The following is a 25,921-nucleotide window of genomic DNA, read 5'->3' as shown; positions in this document are numbered from 1 at the left end:
GACGGTTTAAAAAGTAGAGCTTCAAATCGAAAATGTGTTGTATGTGACGTCGAGTATAGTTCCGATGTATTATTAATATCCCTTTTTGTACGGAACTGATTGTACGTGCTTGGGTCAGATGTCAGAGGTTGCCGATACTGAACCAGGCCTGTTTCATGAAAACAACAAGAATGATCAGATTGCCGGTATTCCAGGTAATTTTCAGGTTTTAAGCTCAACATAGAGTATGTCCAACTTTTCCAAAACCTCTGTATTTCATATTATTTAATAACTTTTAGAAATGTAGAGAATACGCATGAAACCAATCAATCGAGCTCGGTGCAGGTCAGGGTGTTAAAAGAATAGGCCTGCAGCAGCGCTAAGCTTGTCGTAAAAGGCGACTAAATAGTACTCAGAACCCTAGCCGGGGGCTAGGGCGCTCTGCCCACAGAGCAACTGGGATGTGTACCCCAGGTGGTGGAATGGGGTACCTCGGGTATGTTACATCAAGAAATTTTAGTGGGTATGGAGTACCATTCATTCTTTTGCCTATATGGCTTGGAGTACCTTAAAGTAATCATTGCCTTGGCTCATTAGAAAGCTTATATGCTACATAGATGTGTTTGTATATGCAAAAACTTGTTTGAAATAAGGTACTTGAAAAAAATTGCTAAATACCATTGCAATGGAAGTCTGCCCGGAACTTACACGAGTGTGTACTGATGCCCTCATTTGTCATCAAGTTATGTAGCAACTATAAAATTCAATAAAGTTCAAGGCTTACAAGCATGTAATACATTATATAATTCAGTGAGATTGAATCGAGATTGCCCATCCCATCTGAAGAACTGTTTATCACCGTATGATCGACACAGGTGTAATGCCCTGAATGCAGATCTATCCGGTGTTAATTTTGTAAATGATCCGGGTTGTGTCTGCGGCTGGGTGGTTGAAAATGCCATACATTACCTTTTGGAATGCCCATTATATTTAGAGACACGAGATAAGTTGAAGAATAATACTGCATTTTTACCAGAACCAACAATCGAAACTTTGCTTTTTAGAAATGACAACTTATCTGATGGTTTAAACAAAGATATATTTAAATCAGTTCGATTATTCATCAAACAACCAAAGCGTTTTGACATAGAATGATCATAGCAAGCAATTTTAACTTCATCCTGTTAATATTTCCAATATTTTCTCTCTTTTATACTCAGATATTGAAATGACAAGTTCATCACATATGATAACATATATACTGTCCTTGGTTCAGTTTTGTTACAATTAGTTGTTTACATTGTATAATCATTGTGTTTTATTGCTGACGTATGTTTACGAAATATTTGTAATTAAATATGTGGAAAGGACCTTTGTAAGTTGGTATAACTTACGTTCAATCCAATTGCCTGTAAATTTTAGCAATAAAATATGTTTAAATTAAAAAAGAGCTTTTTTAAATGTTGATTTGTACTGCACATATGTGCATTTACCGGAAATTAAAATCTGCATTAAAGACTTGACGGGGATTTCGTGGCTGGACTTCCTCCTTTTGTAGGAAAAAAAAATAATATTCTGTATCACTAGCACAAAAAGCAAAGTATGGCATTTTTTTATTTTCTACATGGACCCCTCCCGTATTTTTACAAATTTTGAATACATTTTGTTCTCTGATAAGTGCCTTGATTACACATTGCATTTATTAAATAAAGCCCCTGTTGAGCAGACGAATGGAAAATTTTGAACCATAAAACGTTCTTTTTTAGTTTAATTAATGAAAGCCTCTATACTCTCATCATAGTCTTCATACCAAGGTTTGTGTTTTGGTGCTGTTTTTCCAGTAAAAATTGACGTAAATTGCTCGTCACGATATTTAACAATATCTGTTACTTTATCCTGCTCCCATTTATGGAAGAGTTTTCGGCCTTTAGCAATATCGCCGTCATATCCGGAGGCATTGCAGAGATCAATTAAAAAGTCAGACTGGAAATCAATGTCGCCATGACAATCTTTAATGGCTTCTCGATGTCTGACCCATTTTAGTTCGTCGGCTTTCATTTCAGTTGCAGTTTTTGGTTCTCCATCTAATTTACCAGTTATGAACCTGTAAAAATACTTTTTTAATCAAAAAGAATTGCAATCGGAACTACTCAGACTTTCTCGTTAGGAGGAAAACGAGTGTTGCGGAAATTGCCGAGTAATTCCGGTGGAAGCAATTGTAGTATGCATGAATAATAAACGAAATAAATCCTATAATTTACTCAACTGCTGTAAAATTTATCCGATATGATGTATACAAAAATTCTAATCTAGATTTAGGCTGAATTTTCTCCGAACTTGCAATTCTCCTTTGAGGAACGGTGCAAATTGTAATAGGACACTCCCTTACATCCTGAAAGTTTTTTCAACACTGGTGGGACAGCAAATAACCGACATTTTTTAATGAGAATATGAAATGCATCGGTCCAAACCCCACCTTTAAATAATGACTGGTCCAAAGAAAAAAGAGGGCAGCAACCGAATCAAAGAAAATTCGAACTAGTTCCACTTTGTTAAGGTAAATTAAATACGTTTCACGACATTGTACTTATGTATTTAAATATACTTGTTATATGATGCTATACTTATAAAAATGTATTTCAACTTTCATGCCTTATTTCCGTTCTTGTACTGTAAACACTATCATTGTTTTCGACCAGTTATTTTAAGTGCACTTCAGTTGCATATCTATGTACATCTCTGTCTAAGAGTCTGGCAAAATGTGTATGAGGGGTGGCACGTGAATAAAAAAATGCAGAGATTTTATTGCTTTTCTGAGTATTTATATCTTATAACATCCAGAAAAAAACATCTGTGTAAAATTTGCCTTTTTAAAATACTGATAGGTCAAATTGAGTTAAAATTATGGAATAATAGCAGGAAATCTTCCCGCATTTTTTCCCAATTCGAGCATTCAAAAATGTCTACGTCACCGGTGCTTCAGAATGAATTGGAATAGCTTTTCGGTTGTTTCCTATATTTCTTAAATATTGGAACGAATTCGACCAAATTGAAAAAAAATTATGTGCCACCCATTGCCTGATTCTTACGCAGAATGGTTTAAAGTTTTAAAAAGCTTGTAAACTTAAGTTTCAATTGCATTCGCAATTAATTGTAATTTGATTCACCAATTATTGCTAAACGAGAAACCCAATGTAAAACAAGCATGCGTCTTCAGTACCTGTCCATGTAAATTCTGACTATGCCTAAGAGAAGGTGATTCATAGTGCATAAAAAAAGGCCGGACACACGATGCATTTTAGTCAACTTACATATGTATAATATGTTAACGTTACGATGGTCCTTACTATATTCAGATCTGTATTTTTGGAAAAAAAACATATATAATTCATCGCGGATCCCGCATAAACCAACTAAATCAAGAACGATAATTCTTGCAAAATGACAATTCATATCTCAAAAGAGCAACAACCAAATGACAAACTATTAAAGACTGGTTATGTGGTCTGTAACTGTTTTTTGTTTCAATAAGCAATAAAAGATAATCTAGTGGGTTTTTTTTACACGCATGAATCACCTCCTTTCTGTTTTTTGTTGGGTTTTTTTTTTTGTATAAAGATTCAGTTCTACTTGGAATTTTCTCTAGTTTCCACGGTTTTTGAGTTGTTTAAATTATTGACTGCTTACTTGCATATCCACAAAGCTTGAACGTCAAACATTGTAAATGTATAATATTGGTCTTGGATTCCCATGTAAAATAGCTTGTCGTTCCCGCCCTTTAGCCAGAGAGAGCCTTTGTAGACACCGGCGGGATATACGTTAAGGTTGGACTGTAAGCGTAACTGGTTCCCAAGATATGGGAAATGGTATATGTAACCAGTACAGAGAATGATAGCGTCAACTTCGGTGGAGCTTTTGTCTTTAAAGTTAATTGTGTTTTTGTCAATTGTAGTTATAAGTGGGCGTTCCTCAACTCCTTTCGGAAATTTAAAGTTCATTGGTTTGCTTCTGTATGACGTCACGATGCTCTTTGCACCGAACTTCATGCATTGCAATGAAATATCTTCTGCTGAGTAACTTGAACCGATTACAAGAAGACGTTGACCTTTGAACTCACGTGCATCTCGGAAATCATGAGCATGTATGATACGCCCTGGAAAAGTTTCCATTCCAGCAAAATCTGGTTTATTTGGAAAGTTGAAAATTCCTGTTGCGCAAATGACATGCGTGAACTTTTCATCGGAAACAACGCGGCTTTTAAGATCCTCTGCGGTAATGGTGAAGTTGTCAGAACTATCGTTGTATCTTACGCTTCTGACAACAGTATGAAACTGTATAATTTTTCTTCAAATCTGTTTTTGGTTTTTTAGTGAATCGACCTGTAAAATAGTTAATAAGTCATGAAGGAAATATGCACGATCGATCACTGAAAAGTTCACTAATATTGTTACAATCAATAAATCCAATCTAGTTAATCTCACATTCCGTCATGCACGTTTATGGTGCTAAAATTTCTTAGAAAATTTAATCAAGATCCTTTATGTGGTTTTGGAGGACTTGTATTACGAGGTATCAACACGTATACACTTTAAGTTGGATTATCTCCATATAGAGTCCACTGACAGTATTTATATTTCGTCATGTATACCACATCTATCACACATGAGGTGTAAACTTCACTCTATAAAGTTTCATCAAAATCCCTTTAGCAGTTTAGGAGAAGCTGCACTTACAAAAAATGAGGACCGACCGACAGACAGACAGACACTTAAATTTTTCACAGTTACATGTATTTCATTTCTATCCACAACTCACCTTCAATGTAATCTCGAAGAACAGGCCGAGGCGGGAATGAGGGTATAGGTTTTCCGAAGTGGTCTTCAAAAGTATAGTCTGGATATTCTAAACATTCTTTAGGACCGTTGGACCATAAATGTCTGTATTGTCCACCGTTACATGGCTCTCCATAACCATCAGTTCCTAATAAATTATTAGATAATGTTTACAATGAAAAATGTGTTCTTTTCTTAACACGTCAGAAATATTGCTCTCTATAAAATTACATCAAGCACTATTATATATTAAAACAAGTTTAGTTAGTAACCGCCACCAGATATTGAACACTGTACAGAAATAGAGTTTTCAATAGTTAGAAATTTTCAATTCACATAAAGGTTAAAAAGAATACACAAGCAGTTCAAACCTAAAATCGACGAAACATATGTGCTTTTATCAGGAAAGGACGGAAATGTCATTTTGGAGATAGACTTCTAGCTCCGTAAGCCATGTAAGCTATCGTCATCACTTAATTGGCTCCCGTTGTCGTCGTCGTCGTCGTCAACATTTTTTTTTAAATCAATTCCTGTTGACCCATATTGGAGTTATTGCCCTTTACAGATTTTTATTTTTACTTACATTTTTCTTGCTACTTTCGATGTTATTCCTGATTTTAAGTATGTTAAATTGTGTAATATTTATTACAGTGGCCAGATTTTAAACGGGGTTGTTTTTACGCCAAAGTACTTTAACACCGCCGCATTTCTGCGCCTGTCCCAAGTCAGAAATTTCTGGCCGCTGTATGTCTTGTTTCGTTCTCAACTTTAGTTTATTTTTATGTTACTTGAATATATAGGGGCAACTCTTTCCCTATACATGTATATAAGGATGTTTGGGGCCTGTTACAGCATGCCCTTTGATGAGAGGTTTTCCATGTTGTTCTATGTTTTAAACAATTTTTATGTTATATTAACAAAGTTGATATTGTGTGTGATTAATAAGGGCTTAATGCTCCTACACCAGGATTAAATGACTTTGCCTGATCTCTAAACTGTTGTAAGACTAGTATGTGCTACTATTATGAAGATAAGAAAACCAAGGGAACCGGGATTCGAACGATAACCAAAAGAATATAATCCAAGAATAACAAATAGACTAGAAAAATAGACACACACAACAAATAACGTGAAATAACCAAAGTATTGAGCACATAAGAACAAAAGTAAATGAGCAAACGGGACTAAACTAAAAACTGGACATGGTGCATCGGTAGGGTAACGTTCCTAATTGTACCTGTAAGCCAGGTATAGTTCCAGAGTCCAGCCCAGTTGTCTGCCTTTTCGTAACAAACCATTTCCACAGATGGATCAGCCAACTGATCGAATTGGTATAAGGCAGACATTCCGCACGGCCCAGCTCCTATAATGCATACACGTTTCTTGTCGCCCATTACTCTGCAGAGAAAAACAATGACTACGTTTTATTTTTACCATTCAAATACGATCGATTTAATAGTAGTATTTGTTAAAAAGACGTGTCAATGACAATTTCTTCCTAATCTTCTATGGTTTCTTACGCTGTAATAAAAAGCAATGAGATCACTTCTTCCCTATGTAATTATTGTCATAACGCCCATCAATTACATCGTTGTTTTTCATATTATAGCTAAAAATCCAAATCTGGGGACATTTTCAAATTAAACTTTCAAGGACAAATGATCTTCAAGGATAGTCCGTCTATTATATAAAGGGTTACCGAACATCTTTCTAGTTGTGGGCTTTTGAATAGATCTATGCAAAAAGAATTGTCAATCCTTCACATGTATATACATGTAGTAAAACTCGTTAAATTATCATGTATTCTTGATGAAATCAAGGATTTTTATAGCAGGATTTGAATGAATGGTATAATAATAAATTTACCGAACTGATGACATCTATGCAATAGTCAAAAAAGTTATTAACCAACTACCCGAAATACTTTAAAGTAAGTCAAAAACTGACCAATAGACATGAATTCAAACCGGGCATTTATACAGAGCCAATATGGATCAAACCAGGGCCAATACCGCATTATAACTTCCGGTCCTTTGACCCCGCCATTTTGAGTTAGAATTGGATTTAATGAACTTTCTTTGATCACCAGGACTAAAAACTGAAGAAACACAAAAAAAATCTTCCATTTTATACAAAAATGATAGTTAAGACTGATTAATGTAAATAAACCTACATGTTCTCGTATATACTAGTGGGGCTACATATTTGATAGTGGGAGCAAGCCCCTGTGGATAAGCTAAAATAGAAAGTTGCTTTTTTGATACAAAACAAAATAAACCAGTAACACAAAAGCAGAGTTTATTTTTGCTAAATATTGATGTCAAGGTTATTCTGTTAGATGTAGTCGAAGGATTCGTGCGAATAGGAAATATTTGTTATATATTTATCTATTCTGATATTGAGCATGTGGTGTTAGAAAAGATGGTAGGATTGAGGTATAGTAAAATTTCTGTTGGTGAGAAACTTGCATTCTGTTTAAAGACAATTTCTTTAACAACAAACAAAATTGTATTCCTTTTGAGTGACTCAGAGTACGTCTAGTATTGATTTAGACAGTTCTGTGTTATTTCTCATAATAGAAAGACATCAAAACTTGGATTATTTCATGGAAATAATAGATGCATTAAAACATATTTTCGAGTTAAAAGTTTAAAACTATATAAACTAAGACCTGATTAAACATTTAATACAACAGCTTCTCAATATTAACTCTCTATTCAATCATTATTCAATGAAATTACAAAAAATATCCTACACAAAAAATTTGCGGAACAAAACGTTCAGTTCTACTGGTCTTTTTATGACAAAATGAACATAGACTGCAAAGGTGTATAGAGTCCGGGTGATCGAGGTTAGTACAGATGTACTCTCGATCGGGTTTTTGTATTTGTTCCACGATACAAAGAGTTCAAACATTCAAGGCCACATTTTATGTGCTTGGAGTCGTTATTTAATGACATGATCATATCCGTATTAAAGTAATAGAGAAAAATATTCTTGATAAAGAAATGAAACATATTTATACGTCAGGTCTTATTCTCTGGACTACATTCTTTCCGTTACCTCTATAACCTTGGTTCTCTTGATTACTCATGAAAAAAACATACTAACTACCCGGTAATTTAAATCACACCCCTTATGGCTTCCTTAATATCTAGCTCACTTTGTTAGCTTACAGTATGCTTTTTGAATAAATGAACAAGTAGATTGATGATCGGTCAATTGACCACCACAAAACATGCTTGACATCCATAGATTTAGCTTTGTTGGGCAGCCTGGCCGGTTTTTGTTTATGATTTACACCAAATGTTCAAATAGCAGGATATCATACAACTGAAATCGTTATGTAAAAAGAATGACTGCAGACTTTTTTGTACTCTTGTGCAGAGAGATAATTTAGAGACCGGTGGGTAATGGCATTCCAGCTAAACAAAAATCATGTGATTGATGGGCAATGCCAATCCCGCCAGAAAAATCACGCAATTTACGGTTTCAATTTTAAACATAATCATTAAATTTTGTCTGTTTAAATGTTGGATGAGATATATTCAATCAGTTGATGTAAAATATAAAGCTGAATCCTTGCGATAAGGCTGCCTTACAGGATTAGGAATCTGTGTTGGTCAATTGACATCTTTAGATGTTCAAATGAGTTGATGACATATGACACAGTTATGTTCCTGATGTTTTAATCACATCACAAGAGGCTCCCAGGAGCCTGAATCGCTCACCCTGTTAAAGTTTGCTTTTCAAGAGCAATAATTCTAACAAGGAGTTGTCCGAAAACTTTGATTCCCCATAATTTTGTAGGCCTTATCATAAAGATCATTCAGCAACTGAAAGTTTCATTCTATCTATCATAGTTTTCAAGATATGGCCTGAAAACTGTAAAAGAAAAAACATCATTTTTCATCTTATAAGGACAATTACTCTTACATGGAGTCGTCAGACAACTTAGATCCCTTAAAAGACTTTTGTGGGCCTTACAATAAGGATCATTTCAGCACTTGAAAGAATTTGGCTAAATCTTACGGTTTACCTGAAGAACATTCATACCAAGTTTGATTCCAATTGGTCAAGTAGTGTCAGAGGAAAATTTTTTTTAATAGAAATAAGTAAGCATTAAAAATGGCAAAAAAACATTGAAAAAGGGGAATACCTCCAACAGAGCTTCATAAAATAAAATGAATCTTTTAACGTGGATAGATCATATTATGTTGAACACTTTGAATTACCCATGTAAAAAGTACTGTCTGACCACACAATTCTATGCATGACACCCCAAGAAACATTCATACCATACCTGGTTCCAATTGGTCAAATAGTTTCATAGGAAAAGATTTTTGATAGAAGTAACATTAAAAATAGCAACAACAACAAAAATAAAAAAAGAACTCGTAAAAGGGCAATAAGTCATACATGGTTTAACAGGATAAAACGAAAATTGGACCACAGATATATCTCATCATGCTGAACACTTGCTATTTTGTCAAAATTTGGCAAAACCTGACGGTTTTGGAGAGATATATGCAAAAAAAAATACTGTCTGACCCCTATGTTCTATTTTTGTAACGACGGCCATGTTATTTGACGGATCAATATTCACCATATCAGTTCTAAGCAGGATATCCCAAAAAACATTCACACCAAGTTTGGTTCCAATTGGTCAAGTAGAGTCAGAGGAGAAGAGTTCTGAAAAATTGTTAACGGCGACGGACGCCAAGTGATGGCGATAGCTCACATGGCTTTCCGTTAGGTGAGCTTAAATATGGTATGGGGTGTGATTTCTAATAAGACAGTCATCCATCAAAAGCCAAGCTGCGAAAAAAATAAATTGAACTTCTACAGGTCACCACAGGGTCTTCAATGATGGGCAAAACCCATACAATAAAGCATAAAAGGCACAAAAAATGAACGAAGTGAAACTGTTCATAAAACACGAAAATCAACCTAATCTATACAGAGGAAAAAACGTTAAACGAATAAAGATGAAAATAAAAAAAAACAACGGCAACCACATGCACGACTACAAGTTCCGGCACATAAAGTATGTGGCGGGGTTAAACATGTTTGTGAGCGCTCAACCCTCGCCAAATCTAACGCAGTGGTGGAAAATGAGCTCGATACAGAATATATATAGGATTTAGTGAAAATATGTATATATCATAAAATGTCTGAGTAAAACAAGGTCCCCTTTACAGTTTTACAAGCATTAGGATCAATGTTTCATCACAATTGACAATATTTTAAAATGTGAGCTATAAACAGATATGAAACATTTTGTTTTTGTTAAAGAGACGAAACTATGGTTGCTCATTCACTTTTGTTTCTCTGTGCGCGTTTTTGTTATTTAATGTTCGTTGTTGTGTATGTCTGTTTTCCCTGTCTAGCCTTTATCCTTGGAATATATTTCGTTGATTTCCGCCCTCGACTACCCATTCTCCCAGCGCGGATACAGGTGGGGGCGTGGCGGGCATGCGCCCCCCCCTTAAAATTTGCAAAGCATGGGTTATCAGGTGTAGATTTAGGCGGTTTTAGGTTGAAACTTTCATTTTTTGCTAATTTTACCACAAAAGATATCTACATTGCACTCACTCTAGAAGAATATTTCAAAAAAAATTTAACCTCAAAAAAATTTTCGCCTCGCTCCGCGATGTTTTAACTGTGCGCCCCCTAATCTAAAACCCTGGATCCGCCCTGCTCTCTATCATAACTAACGGTTTATGTGAAATAATGGAGCTACTCATACACCAAGCATTACTAACACCGTCATGGAATATAAGATGCGTTATTGTTGTTCCGAGGTCAAAGTTTGAAGTGGAAGAATTTCTTCTACTTAAAAACACCGGCGGCGTCATCCACTGGGTCAATGTCATAAAAATTGTCGTTCACTTAAGATCTGTGTCAATCGTTCGTCGTTATATAGATTCCTTGATAACAACAATACAGAATGCATGATTCAAAGAGTTATTACATCAACTTTATTAAATGCATTATCGAAATTTCTACGCCATCGTCTAAGCAAAGTTTTATTTTTATTTGTCGTCTCCGGGCTTCCGATGTCACGAGGGGGTAACCCTAATAAAAAAAAACACGACACAGCGCATTGTGGTTTGAGGATTGTGCTACTCTTTTGTAAAATATTTGGCAAAAAAAATGAGTGGCACATGATAGCATGGAACTCCTTTCTTTATATAAGTTTCTTGATCAGATCAACTGCCCCATTTTTGTAAATATATTTGGATCCCCAGGGCCTGTATGAAATATCAGAAGGCAGCTTCAGCTTTCCGACTATTTATAGTTTCGCAGGGTATTTATTTCTATCCATATTATGCGTCTCAAAATAAATAGACACATTGAATTTATCGACAGTAAACGACTGATTGCATATGAATAAACAGATACTGATTAGAGATTAGAGGTCAACTATTTTTAATTGGATCACTGTAAATTCAGTCAAATGCGCAACCCTAATTGACCAGCATATTAAGTTCGCAGTAAAAGTTGTTTATTGAATCTGTTTATTGACGTAAATAACATAGAATTCATAGAATTAAATTTGATATATTAGAAATACCTATAGAATCTGAATGGGGTAAGCCAGTTGGACTATTTTACTGCGGTAGTATAAGATAATTGCAGATGCTATCAGGCTGTACAAATCTAAAGGCTCTGGCGACTACCACTATATCAATTCTTACATTCGATCTAAATTGATAATACCAAAAAAAAAAAAAAAAAATAGTGTATGTACTTTATTAGTTTTAGAGAAAGTTGATGAAATAACTCTTTGAATCATGCATTCTGTATTGTTGTTCAAGGGATCTATATAACGACGAACGATTGACACAGATCTTTAGTGAATGACATTCTTTATGACATTGACCCAGTGGATGACGACGCTGGTGTTTCTAAATAGCAGGCGTAAATTCTTCCACTTCCAACTTTGACCTCGGAACAAAAATAACGCATCTTATTTTATTCCATGACTGTGTTAGTAATGCTTGGTGTATTAGTAGCTCCATTATTTCACATAAAGTTGTTATGAAAGAGAGCAGGGCGGATCCAGAATTTTAGATTAGGGGGCGCACAGTTAAAAGTTCGCCTGGCGGAGCGAGGCTAAAATTTTTTTTAGGTTAAATTTTTGAAATATTCTTCTAGAGTGAGTGCAATGTAGATATCTTTTGTGGTAAAATTAGCAAAAAATTAAAGTTTCAACCTAAAACCGTCTAAATCTACACCTGACAACCCATGCTCTGCAAATTTAAGGGGGGCGCATGCCCGCCACGCCCCCCGCCTGTATCCGCGCTGGAGAGAATGGGTAGGTACGAGGACACAATTAATTTCGTAGTGCATTTCAACAGACCCATCTTGACATATAAAAAAATTCCACCGCTTCAAACTCATTCAAACTTCACCAATATGGAAACATGTAAAAAAGCAGATTTCTATAAGAGTGCCAGAAAAATTCGCTATCATTTTTTATTTTAGCAACTTTGCTTCGGAGACCCCGTAGACATGAAAAGTGACCACTGCCAAATGTCCTAAATTTTGACCTTCTTTCATAGGACCAAATCACAACTTCTACATAAAATTACAGAATGAAAAAAATCCGTTGTAAATTTGATCCTTGCCCTACTGTATTCGTCAAGGGGAATTAATTGTGATCTCGTACCGGTAGTCGAGGGCGGAAATCAACACAATATATTCCAAGGATAAAGGCTAGACAGGGAGAACAGACATACACAACAACGAACATGAAATAACAAGAAACACGCACAAAGAAACAAAAGTAAATGAGCAACCCGGACTCCAAAAACTGGGAGCATGCCATTTTGGACCAGGCGCTCCTCTTTGTAACACCGTCCTCTGCTTTTCTAGAAACAAAGGCTGAGTTGCTCATAAAATGTAACGCCCGGTGTAGAGAAAAGAGAAAATGAAAGCTATGACACGACGAATAAATCGGTTCCCATGGAACAAATGGATACACCAATAAAGATCCACAAAAAAAAACAGATATCAATATGATTTACATGTACACGCACACGCAAATTTGTACGCAGTAGTCTGAAAATTTAGAAAAATAAATAATTCTCTCACCTTTAAGTATCTGTGTTAGTGTGATCTATTGTAAATGTATGAAAATGTACATTCCAAAATTTAAACCACTGGTGTTTTTATGAAACTATATTTACTCTTATGTAATGCTTCTCGGTAACTGATAGGGCGAAGTGTAATACGAACTTAGACTTCCGATATCAGTCTAACATGAAGGTAACCTTCATCTTAACTATGGTTTCGTCTTTTTAACAAAAATAAAATGTTTCATATCTGTTTATAGCTCACATTTTAAAATATTGTCAATTGTGATGAAACATTGATCCTAGTGCATGTAAAACTGTAAAGGGGACCTTGTTTTACTCAGACATTTTTTTATATATATATATATATATATATATATATATATATATATATATTCACTAAATCTTATATATATATATATATATATATATATATATATATATATATATATTCACTAAATCTTATATGTATTCTGTATCGAGCTCATTTTTCCACCACTGCCTTAGATTTGGCGAGGGTTGAGCGCTCACAAACATGTTTAGCCCCGCCACATACTTTATGTGCCGGAACCTGTAGTCGTGCACGTGGTTGCCGTTGTTTTTTATTTTCATGTTTATTCATTTAACTTTTTTTCTCTATAGATTAGGTTGATTTTCGTGTTTTATGAACAGTTTCACTTCGTTCATGCCTTTTATGCTTTATGGTTTGGGTTTTGCCCATCATTAAAGACCTTGTGTTGACCTATAGAAGTTTAATTATTTTTTTTCGCAGCTTGGCTTTTGATGGATGACTGTCTTATTAGAAATCACACCACATACCATATTTAAGCTCACCTAACGGAAGGCCATGTCAGCTATCGCCATCACTTGTCGTCCATCGCCGTCCGTCGTCGTTAACATTTTTTCCAAACTCTTCTCCTCTGACTCTACTTGACCAATTGGAACCAAACTGGGTGTGAATGTTTTTTGGGATATCCTGCTTAGAAATGTTCAACATAATATGATCTATCCAAATTAAAAGACTCATTTTATTTTATGAAGCTCTGTTGGAGGTATTCCCCTTTTTCAATGTTTCTTTTTGCCATTTTTAATGTTTACTTATTTCTATAAAAAAAAAAACTTCTCCTCTGACACTACTTGACCAATTGGAATCAAACTTGGCATGAATGTTCTTTAGGTAAACCGTAAGATTTAGCCAAATTCTTTCATTTGCTAAAATGATCCTTATTTTAAGGCCAAAAAAAAGTCTTTTAAGGGATGTAAGTTGTATGACGACTCCATGTAAGAGTAGTTGTCCTTATAAGATGAAAAATGATGTTTTTCTTTTACAGTTTTCAGGCCATATCTTGAAAACTATGATAGATAGAATGAAACTTTCAGTGGCTGAATGATCTTTATGATAAGGCCTACAAAATTATGGGGAATCAAAGTTTTCGGACAACTCCTTGTTAGAATTATTGCTCTTGAAAAGCAAACTTTAACAGGGTGAGCGATTCAGGCTCCTGGGAGCCTCTTGTGATGTGATTAAAACATCAGGAACATAACTGTGTCATATGTCATCAACTCATTTGAACATCTAAAGATGTCAATTGACCAACACAGATTCCTAATCCTGTAAGGCAGCCTTATCGCAAGGATTCAGCTTTATATTTTACATCAACTGATTGAATATATCTCATCCAACATTTAAACAGACAAAATTTAATGATTATGTTTAAAATTGAAACCGTAAATTGCGTGATTTTTCTGGCGGGATTGGCATTGCCCATCAATTACATGATTTTTGTTTAGCTGGATTGCCATTACACACCGGTCTCTAAATTATCTCTCTGCACAAGAGTACAAAAAGGTCTGCAGTCATTCTTTTTACATAACGATTTCAGTTGTATGATATCCTGCTAATTCAACATTTTGTGTAAATCATAAACAAAAATCGGCCAGGCTGCCCAACAAAGCTAAATCTATGGATGTCAAGCATGTTTTGTGGTGGTCAATTGACCAATTACCAATCTACTTGTTCATTTATTCAAAAAGCATACTATAAGCTAACAAAGTGAGCCAGGTATTAAGGAACCCATTAGGGAAGTGATTTAATTCACCGGGTAGTTAGTATGTTTTGCTCAAGAGTAATAAAAGGAACCAAGGTTATAGCGGTAATGAAAAGAATGTAATCCAGGGACCAGACATATAAATATGTTTTATTTCTTTATCAAAAATATTTTTCTCCATTACTTTAATACGGATATGATCGTGTCATTAAATAACGACACCAAGCACATAAAATGTGGCCTTGAATGTTTGAAATCTTCGCATCGTGGAACAAATACAAAAACCCGATCGATTTTTTCATGAAAGGACCAGAAGAACTGAATGTTTTGTTGTCTAGTATCCTAAGTAAACTTTCTATTTTAGCTTATCCACATAGGCTTGCTCCCACTATCAAATATGCAGCCCCACTAGTATATACGTTATATACTAAGGGGGCTGCATATTTGATAGTGGGGGCAAGCCCTCGTGAACATAATTTTTTCTGTACAAGTTCGTCAAATATAAAAGAAAAAAGAACCGCCCTGAAATTTTCTAAAACTCAATACTGCTGTTCATTCGTTTATTATAATAATTATTCACCTTTCTCGAATGGTTTACAAATAAGACACTCGGAACTACTTGACCATTTCCGCTACACTAAAAAATAACCTCGGATGCAGAAATGAGATTTTCTTCTTGAAAAAATTGCCGGAATTGTAGTCATACTCGACTCAAAGTAGTTCTATCCACCAGGTGGCGCTAAAAAATTTGGTTGGATATCACTGGAAATAAAGAACAATAATTCTATCCAGAATTTTAGGGAAGCGAGGAGCTAGGAAAAAAAGTAAGGTAAAAATTTCAACCAGTAGAATTATAATTTTGGAATCGGATCGGTCAAATTCCGGACAGATTCTTCCGCCTAGAGGTTACAGACCACCAATTCAACCAATGAGCATTTGGAACGTACGCAAAAATAGTCCTACGCAGGAATTACCCCTGTTCCTCATAGTGCTGTGAAAAAAGTTCTCATCTCATTTAAAAAATTTAAACAGTTTCTGAAAGGAAAAACATTTCTGTACATTTTATAGGTGCATTTTGCTTCTTGTGATGTGAAGCCTAATCTCCATAATGATTTCTAAATATACCCCTATCTTGTGAAAACACTGGGATTTCCCATGCTATTTATAGACACTTCACTTCCGGTGACCAGTACTGCACTGCAAGTCTGCTAACCCCACATGCCATTCTGAGGATTGTGAGCTGACATATGTAGAATCATGCTGATATATAGTCCTCTGCAGGTTAAAGTTAAGGTAAAGTCCAGAGAAGCCATTGAATATTGTGAAATTAGCATAGAAGCCTATGGGAAGTGGAATTAGTGGTTTTTAGCCTAGAACCTCCGAGGTTTTTCTTTTGTGTAACTGGAAAGTCTGAGGAGTTCCGATTTCAAATAAGAATTAATACAACTTCGGGTACATATAGCAATGTAAAGAAATGGGACCTCGAAAGAAAGAGTTACTTCACATTACCTTAATGTTGATTAAGCCATGTGGTTTTTATATATGAATAATAATGTTAGAGTTACCACAACTTTCTTTGTGCCCTTGTAAAGCTGACTCAGAGACACGATGACAACTAAATTTATTTAGTTTGTTTACACATGCTATCCCCGGAAGACTCAGACGCACAAATAATTGAGTCACAAAAATCTTGGTTTCTTTAACCAGTGGGGTACAAATATAGGCTTATACTGAAAAAGAATCTGAGAATATTCTTTGGTGACACATTGATGCGGTAATGGGAGGTATAAAGGTACCTAACAATTACCATGAACTTGATGAGTGGGAGTGTGGGGGTGCATGGTGGAACCTCCCAGTCCATGGACTAAGTAACCAATAGATGATTTAAAATATTCATGGGAAAAGTTACTTGAAAAGTGTGTTAGAATTTTAAATGGCAGATTTATAGGGATTCTATGGGATTTTTCACATGTTTAACTACAAATGGTCTTACACAGCCAAATGTGCCACAAATGATAATCATATGGTGCTCGATTCATATGATAATCATATGAAAATCATATGATATTTATCATGCGGCAGGCAGTCATATGATTCTCATATAATTCTCATATAGGCTAGAAACCACTAATTCCACTTCCCATAGGCTTCTATGCTAATTTCACAATATTCAATGGCTTCTCTGGACTTTACCTTAACTTAACCTGCAGAGGACTATATATCAGCATGATTCTACATATGTCAGCTCACAATCCTCAGAATGGCATGTGGGGTTAGCAGACTTGCAGTGCAGTACTGGTCACCGGAAGCGAAGTGTCTATAAATAGCATGGGAAATCCCACTGATTTCACAAGATAGGGGTATATTTAGAAATCATTATGGAGATTAGGCTTCACATCACAAGAAGCAAAATGCACCTATAAAATGTACAGAAATGTGTGTCCTTTCAGAAACTGTTTAAATTTTTTAAATGAGATGAGAACTTTTTTCACAGCACTATGAGGAACAGGGGTAATTTCTGCGTAGGACTATTTTTGCGTACGTTCCAAATGCATTCCATTGGTTGAATTGGTGGTCTGTAACCTATAATGATAATATGGGCTTGAAAACATATAATAATTATATGTTTGTACAAAAAAATGTGATTATCATATATTAACTGAAACATATGATAATCATATGATGCATGCAAACCATATGATTCTCATGTGTGGCACATGTGTAGTTGTGTTGATTAGGCTTCTGTATTTTGTTAACTAAGGTTTCAACTGTCTGTCTGATCATGCACCAATGAAAGTTATTATGAAATGTAATATCAAAAAGGGTAAAAACAACCATCTGCTTGTTCAGATCACAGGTCAAAGGAATTACCTGAATCTAATGTCAAAATTTTGAATGCCTTATCAAATGATATGATAAAAACAGAAATAATAGATTATGAAAGAAAGGTATTTTCTGAAGATCAAAAGTGAGTCGATGAAGTTACAGAAATTTTAAGTTGAACATTTTGTGTCACAGCAGATCAGTCAAAAACAGTAAAAAATAATAAATCAAACCCAAAACAGAAGTTAAGAAAAAACAAAAATGGTCTGATTGTTCTATATTTGAACGAAAGAAAAATTAAACTGGATATATAGCCAGATAAGGAATAGCCCTTTAAATAGCAGTGTTAGATAAAAATATTTCTTTCATCTAAAATTCTTTCGAAAAAATGTAAAATTAAACAAAAACCAAATGTATAAAACAAATTCTATTGAGAAAAACCCTGCAGAGTTCTGAAAAGTTTTAAGATCTACTGAAGACGAAGGGGAAGACCAACATGATGGTATGGAGGAGTTGCTTATTAATATAAATAATCTGACTAAACATATTCAGGATCAAGGGAAGTATTCACATGGAAATATAGAATTTGAAAATGAAATTAATGATAAATTAAAATTATGATTCAAAGTCTTGTTATAATGCAGATACTGATGGGCCAATTTCCATCAAAGAGATTAAACAAGTCTTGAATAAATTAAAAAAAAAGAAAAACGTGGGCCTGGTGGCATCATAAATGAAATAATTAAACATAGTTATAGTGTCACTTTGACTTCTATCGCAAAATTATTTAATCTAATATTGAAAATTGGGATTTACCCACTAGATTAATTAATAAGTCTAGAAGTAAATAACTATAGAGGGATATCACTTATGAGTTGCATTTCAAAGATATTTAGTTCAATTCTCAATGAGAGACTCAAAATCCCGATGAAGGATAAATATTCTAAAACACTTTGGTTTCAGAGAAAATCATAGAACCTCTGACAGCCTATTCATTATAAAGTTATTTATAAATTAATGTATTCATAAAAATAAAAAAGAAGTTGTATGTCTGCTTTGTAAACTTGCAGAAAGCTTTTGATTCAGTGCGGAAGAATGACTTCTTATATAAACTGGCTAAATTAGGTATTGGATCTAAGTTATTCAAAGTTATTCAAAATCAATATACTAAAACAGAAACAGCATTGAAGCATGGTAACTGTTACTCTTCTTTACTTAAAACGTTTAGAGGAGTATACAAGGGGATTCAATAGCTCCTACTCTTTTTGATATTTTTATAAACGATTTAGAAATGGTGGCATCAGGCGATAGATCTGTACTACCCAAATTAGTGGACTCTAATGTCGGGTCCCTGTTATTTGCAGATGATCTTATAATATTATCAGAGCGCAAAGAATGTCTTCAACAAAGTATGAATAAACTTAGTCTTTTCTGTGATAACTGGAAACTCACACTTTTAACATAGAGAAAACAAAAAAGTATGGTCATGTCACCCAATATAATAGCATAAAGAAATCTGAGTCCTTTATTATTTATAAAGGTATAAAGGCAAAACATTATAGACTGTAACTGGATATAAATTTCTCGGGTTCCTGTTAAAGAATGATGTGAATTTACTTCCCAGTGTAGAAGATCTAGCGAGAAAAGGTCTAGAAGATCTAGCGAGAAAAGGTCTAGAAGATCTAGCGAGAAAAGGTCCAGAAGATCGAGCGAGAAAAGGTCCAGAAGATCTAGCGAGAAAAGGTCTAGAAGATCTAGTGAGAAAAGGTCCAGAAGATCGAGCGAGAAAAGGAAGAAAAGTTTTATTCTCTATTAAAGCTAAAACTGCTAGTCTTCTCCCTATAGAAGTATAAAACTGCTAGTCTTCTCCCTATAGAAGTATCAAACTGCTAGTCTTCTCCCTATAGAAGTATAAAATAGCTAGTCTTCTCCCTATAGAAGTATAAAATAGCTAGTCTTCTTCCTATAGAAGTATAAAACTGCTAGTCTTCTCCCTATAGAAGTATAAAACTGCTAGTCTTCTCCATGTAGAAGTATCAAACTGCTAGTCTTCTCCCTATAGAAGTATAAAACTGCTAGTCTTCTCCCTGTAGAAGTATAAAACTGATAGTCTTCTCCCTATAGAAGTATAAAACTGATAGTCTTCTCCCTATAGAAGTATAAAACTGCTAGTCTTCTCCCTATAGAAGTATAAAACTGATAGTCTTCTCCCTATAGAAGTATAAAACAGCTAGTCTTCTCCCTATAGAAGTATAAAACTGCTAGACTTCTCCCTATAGAAGTATAAAACAGCTAGTCTTCTCCCTATAGAAGTATATAAAACTGCTAGACTTCTCCCTATAGAAGTATAAAACTGATAGTCTTCTCCCTGTAGAAGTATAAAACTGATAGTCTTCTCCATATAGAAGTATAAAACTGCTAGTCTTCTCCCTATAGAAGTATAAAACTGCTGGTCTTCTCCCTATAGAAGTATAAAACTGCTAGTCTTCTCCCTATAGAAGTATACAATAGCTAGTCTTCTCCCTATAGAAGTATCAAACTGCTAGTCTTCTAACTATAGAAGTATAAAACAGCTAGTCTTCTCCCTGTAGAAGTATAAAACTGCTAGTCTTCTCCCTGTAGAAGTATAAAACAGCTAGTCTTCTCCCTGTAGAAGTATAACTAGTCTTCTCCCTGTAGAAGTATAAAACTGCTAGTCTTCTCCCTGTAGAAGTATCAAACTGCTAGTCTTCTCCCTATAGAAGTATAAAACTACTAGTCTTCTCCCTGTAGAAATATAAAAAATTAGTTGATAAATTTGTACGCCTTGTCCTAACTTACAATTCAGAAGTTTCATTTATGGATGGGTACTTATCCCTACATTGGGCAATCAATATAGGAAAAAAATGGAAATCCTTATTTTCATTTATTGATAAAACCTCATTTAAAAAAGTTCATTTAAATGTTTGTAACTTTATATTAGGCATAAAAAAAATTTGCATCAAATATTTTGGCAAGAGCCGAACTAGGTTGTCTACCAATTAAACATTTTATTCTGTCTCAGTCTCTTGTATATTTAGCAAGACTCCGCCCTGAAAACATTAATCTTCTTCTGAAAGAAGCCTTTCTATTGACAAAAATACCTAGACAGTTCGGGAACTTATTCCTGGTATACATATATTAAAAACATATTTAAAGAAGATAATATCTTGTAAGAAATTGAAAACTGCAAAAACCTTCAAGACTTCAATTTTGTAAAGATCCAAATAAAAATAACTGTAGAAGAGAAATATAGATTATTTATGGAAAATAAATTAGAAAGCTATGATGAAAATAGCGAATTTTCAATATATAAAAATATAAAATTAAGCCTTGATAAAGAATTTCATTTAAACTTTCATGACTTCTACATAAGAAGTTTGTTTGTTGGGGTTTAATGTCCGAGCAGCAATATTTCAGCTATATTTGTTTGTTTGTTGTTTGTTGAGGTTTAACGTCCGAGCAGCAATATTTCAGCTATATTCAGGCGATGAACATGAAGTGGATGATAACATGAACATGAAATGATGATGAGATGAAAGAAAGGGGATGGGACACAAGGATAATGGAGTCGACAAATTTTGATTGCCACAGGAAATAGGGAGAGGTGGGTAGGGTCGGGCAATTTAACCTCCTGTGGCGGAGCCACATGGTTCCTACTCCGGGAGAATACCACTGTAGGGTTTTTTAACGTGGCATCTTTCCAAACACGGTGCACCAATATGGTTTGCGGTCATGTTTTCCATATTATAGCCTGACAACCCCAGCATGTAACATACCAGGGGTACCCCATTCCACCACCTGGGGCACACAACCCCAGTTGCTCTGTGGGTAGAGCGCCCTAGCCCCCGGCTAAGGTACTGAACACTATTTAGTCGCCTTTTACGACAAGCTTAGCGCTGCTGCACGCCTATTCTTTTGACACCCGGACCTGTACGGGGCAAAAAATGATTTACAAAATTACGGTTAAGCGACCACAATCTTGAAATTGAGAAGTGGAGATATTTTTAAATTCCTAGGGAAAACCTAATATGTAAGCATTACAATGTTATTGAAACTGAAGAACACCTCCTTATACACTGTAATTTATATGAAAACTTATATAAGACATATACTTCTGAAAGATTTTAATTGGAAATTTGAAGACATGAATGTATCTAAACTACTTAAACCCTCCTCTAAGGGACATGTAAAATTTATCGGCTCCTTTTTGAAACAGTCATTAGAATTGAGGGTAGAATAAGTATAAATAATACTTTTTCATGTTCTACTTTAGTCTCATATGTGCATTTGTCATTATTGTATGATTTGTGATTAATGTAGTTGTTGGGTTTTGTTTGTCACAAACATTATTTTTATTTTTAAACGACAATAAAATATTTGAAATATTATTTTCGTGGCTAATCTGACAATAAATTTCTTTTTCCAACAAAATTTGGGACAAATATATTAATACAAATTATCTTGTCAAATTTTAACAAATTTGGTGGCGATTGACAGGTCGGGCGAAAGTATTTTCCAAGTTCAGTTGAAAGATGTCAAGAAATGATCACGTGATTCACCAGGGAAAATCCCAATAAATAGAAAATAGAAAAAATGCGTTTATCAAACAAACTCATAGAAAATGTATAATAGCTATATTTTAGTCATTTCAAAACAGTTTTGTTGTAGAGTGCACCTTAAAAGATTTTTTTTTAAATTTCACTTAAAACGGTCTTAATCGTCCTGCGTTGCTCGAAACGTCTGCGAGACCCGCGGTTACTATGTCCAATGAGAAACCTTCTTACAAAATCGTGATGAGAGAATTCATATGCATATCCAAAGGATTCTGTAAACTAACTTGCATACAAAATTTACTATTGTGACAAATTCAATTTTATCCAACAAAATTGACTTTAAAATTACTATACAATTGACTTTTGTGACACAAAATAGACTTTGTCTCACGAAATTGATTTTTTGTGACATAGAATTGACTTTTGTGACACAAAATTGAAAATTTCTTGTTTATTTTTAATCTTTTTGTTGAACAATATAACTGTTGTCTGTACAAAATTGAATTTTAAGTACAAAATCACATGAGTCCCATTCGGCACCCCGTAGTACGACAGTCACAGCTTATACATGTATATAATCTTTAGTACGTTTTTTTGTCAATGATAAAATTGTAATAATAATACATTCATTTTTTCCCGAGCAAACCTGTCTAGATAAAAAGATAAAATGTATGAACGTGTTTTTAAAATACTATGGCCTTATCTTCATTTGATATAGGCGGATCTGGAGATTTTTGGAAAGGGGTATCCAGGTTATTTTTTGCTAATATTTGCCAAAATTTTGCACGAAATTTTAATAAAATGAGAATTTCAACAACCGGGTCCTCAACTACCTGCATCTAGCACTGCCACTATAGATCTGTACAATCTGCCCTGAACTTACACGAGTGAGTACTGATGCCCTCATTTGTCATCAAGTTATGTAGCAAATATAAAATTCGATAAAGTTCAAGGCTTACAAGCATGTAATACATTATATAGGTCAGTGATAACTGTTATACAAAAGCATGCTATCTTACACAAATAGTGATACATGTAACACAGTCTCTCAGTTCAAACATACCGTGGCGTTGAAACTGTGTTTCGGTTTGTTGATACATGCACGTAAGCTAAGTATATTGTAACTTTAGATGTGAAGAGGACATTCTGTAATGGACAACTGCCTCCCAAATGTTGAAACACTTTTGAAAAAAATTGTATAATTTTGCCACTTATACATTGTAGCACTTTCTGGACTAGGTTTTTACGAGTTTGATATTTCATAAATTGCAGAAGGGATCCATGGGATTGCAAAAACGCATCCCGTTCCTACGCCATGGGTGAATATTTTTAAAAATTGTCCAATAAAAGAGTCCATCACAAATAACTAGTTAACCTACTTCATGTACCTATACAAAGGCTCGTATGGGCAGATACAGAAATTAATGAAAGAAAGCCTGTCGAGTAAAAATCCGATCGAATCAGAATATGTAACGAAAGTACATTAATGACATCCGTCACTTTGTTCAACTTCCGGAGCTTTTAAGTTCACGTCTAATTGACATAATTGATATCGAGAAAAAAGATACTCGCTGACTGGCCTAACGGAAGGGGCGCCGCTGCCATCTGTCTCTCGCTGACTGGCCCAACAGAAGGGGCGCCGCTGCCATCTGTCTCTCGCTGACTGGCCCAACGGAAGGGGCGCCGCTGCCATCTGTCTCTCGCTGACTGGCCCAACGGAAGGGGCGCCGCTGCCATCTGTCTCTCGCTGACTGGCCCAACGGAAGGGGCGCCGCTGCCATCTGTCTCTCGCTGACTGGCCGAACGGAAGGGGCGCCGCTGCCATCTGTCTCTCGCTGACTGGCCTAACGGAAGGGGCGCCGCTGCCATCTGTCTCTCGCTGACTGGCCTAACGTCAGGGGCGTCGCTGCCATCTGTCTTTTATATACCAAACTTTTTCAAAAACCTCTCCTTCCTCCCAAATCAATACGTGCGCACGAAAGGACTGAAGGTGAAGAAAGGTATGTTGTAAGAATTGTGATAATGAGGGCGAGTTAACTTCAAATTATCTAGGTTTGTCTAATAGCTTTGCTGTGGTATATTTTTCTATAGGAGCCTGATCGACCAACGCCTATTGAGGCCGCTGAAAGGGCTCAACAATTATAGTCGTTTTGCCGTTAAAAATACTGATTGTCAGCAAAAGTGTCCAAGAAAAGGGGGTCAAACCAAAGAAACTCTACTTTTCTTATGCTCTAATGTGACATGAACAACAGACAACCACAATATGTTTGTATTTTATAGAGCTACAGACAGACGTTGATCTAACTGTAGTTTTGGAGGGGACAACGTTGAAGGCCGTGTAATGGCTATTTTTGTGTCTAAGTGAGATATTATTTGTTGTATCTATACGGTAGGAGTTGATCGTTAAACATACAAAATTCATGTAAACAACTGATAAGATATGTCAGTATGATCAGTATGATATCAAGGTTATATTTGCATGTCTTGGTCACGAACCCATTAAGAACACTTTGATATAAATATATCGAGAGTTTGTCATATATCAAGACTTCAACACAATAGGGGACTTACACTTACAACATGAACTGTTTGGGGCTGGAATATCGGGCTTTCAAGACTGACGACCATGCGAGAAGCTCACACTAGCAAAACGGTTGTAAATCTCGCCGTCGGTTTGCAGGGCTTTTATGAAATAATTAATATTTTAATTTGAAAACTTGTATTTCCGAAGCTACGCGTCAAAGGGCATTACTTGATCATATTTTAGTGTCCAATGAGTGTATTTTGTTCTGAAGTAATCGCAGTGCATAGAACTGTAAGCAATCATGATGCCACTACAGCATCAATGACAATTACCTTTAACTTCAAAACATCATATCAAAGAGATGTATGGATTTATATTGACGGTAATTTTCATGGATTTAACGACAACATTGACAATACTAATTGGGATGATTTTTTATGGTATCCCAAGATGTTGATGATGGTTGTACACAATTTAACGAGTGCAACATGAGGCGGCAAGAATTGTCTCTGGTCTTCCAAAATATGCAAATATAGACTCCTTATATTTTGAATCTGGTTGGGAAACCCTTCAATCTAGAAGGAAAAGAAGGAAACTTAGTTTGTTTTATAAAATTCACCATCCAGATTGCCCATCCCATCTTAAGAACTGTTTATCACCGTATCATCGACATAGGTATAATGCCCTTAATGTAGATCTATCCGGTGTTAATTTTGTAAATGATCCGGGTTGTGTCTGGGTGCGGCTGGGTGGTTGAAATTGTCATACATTACCTTTTGGAATGCCCATTATATTTAGAGACACGAGATAAGTTGAAGAATAATACTGCATTTTTACCAGAACCAACAATCGAAACTTTGCTTTTTAGAAATGACAACTTATCTGGTGGTTTAAACAAAGATATATTTAAATCAGTTCGATTATTCACCAAACAACCAAAGCGTTTTGACATAGGATGATTACAGCAAGCAATTTTAACTTCATCCTGTTAATATTTCCCATATTTGCCCTCTTTTATACTCTGTTTTTTTTTCAGTTCAGATAACTGTTGCCACATATA

The 25,921-nt window shown here is 35.1% G+C and overlaps 1 protein-coding gene across 1 annotated transcript; it reads right to left on the bottom strand.

Annotated features, from left to right (window-relative positions):
• Window positions 1–1,061: 1,061 nt before the first annotated feature.
• Window positions 1,062–13,070, bottom strand: LOC148597690 (uncharacterized). The gene is given in 6 exon segments (XM_088561034.1): window positions 1,062–2,083; window positions 3,667–4,322; window positions 4,324–4,358; window positions 4,795–4,959; window positions 6,049–6,209; window positions 12,912–13,070. Coding segments are annotated over 5 exon segments (1,350 nt in total). The 5' UTR covers window positions 6,206–6,209; window positions 12,912–13,070; the 3' UTR covers window positions 1,062–1,746.
• Between the last annotated feature and the right edge of the window lie 12,851 nt (window positions 13,071–25,921).

This window comes from Perna viridis, chromosome 14 (assembly GCF_037379345.1).
Source record: "Perna viridis isolate PV_CMFRI_1.1 ecotype Kerala chromosome 14, ASM3737934v1, whole genome shotgun sequence".
Classification (NCBI taxonomy): domain Eukaryota; kingdom Metazoa; phylum Mollusca; class Bivalvia; order Mytilida; family Mytilidae; genus Perna; species Perna viridis.
The sequence above is the reverse complement of the archived record's forward strand: the minus strand, read 5'-3'. Positions and strand labels throughout refer to the sequence as shown.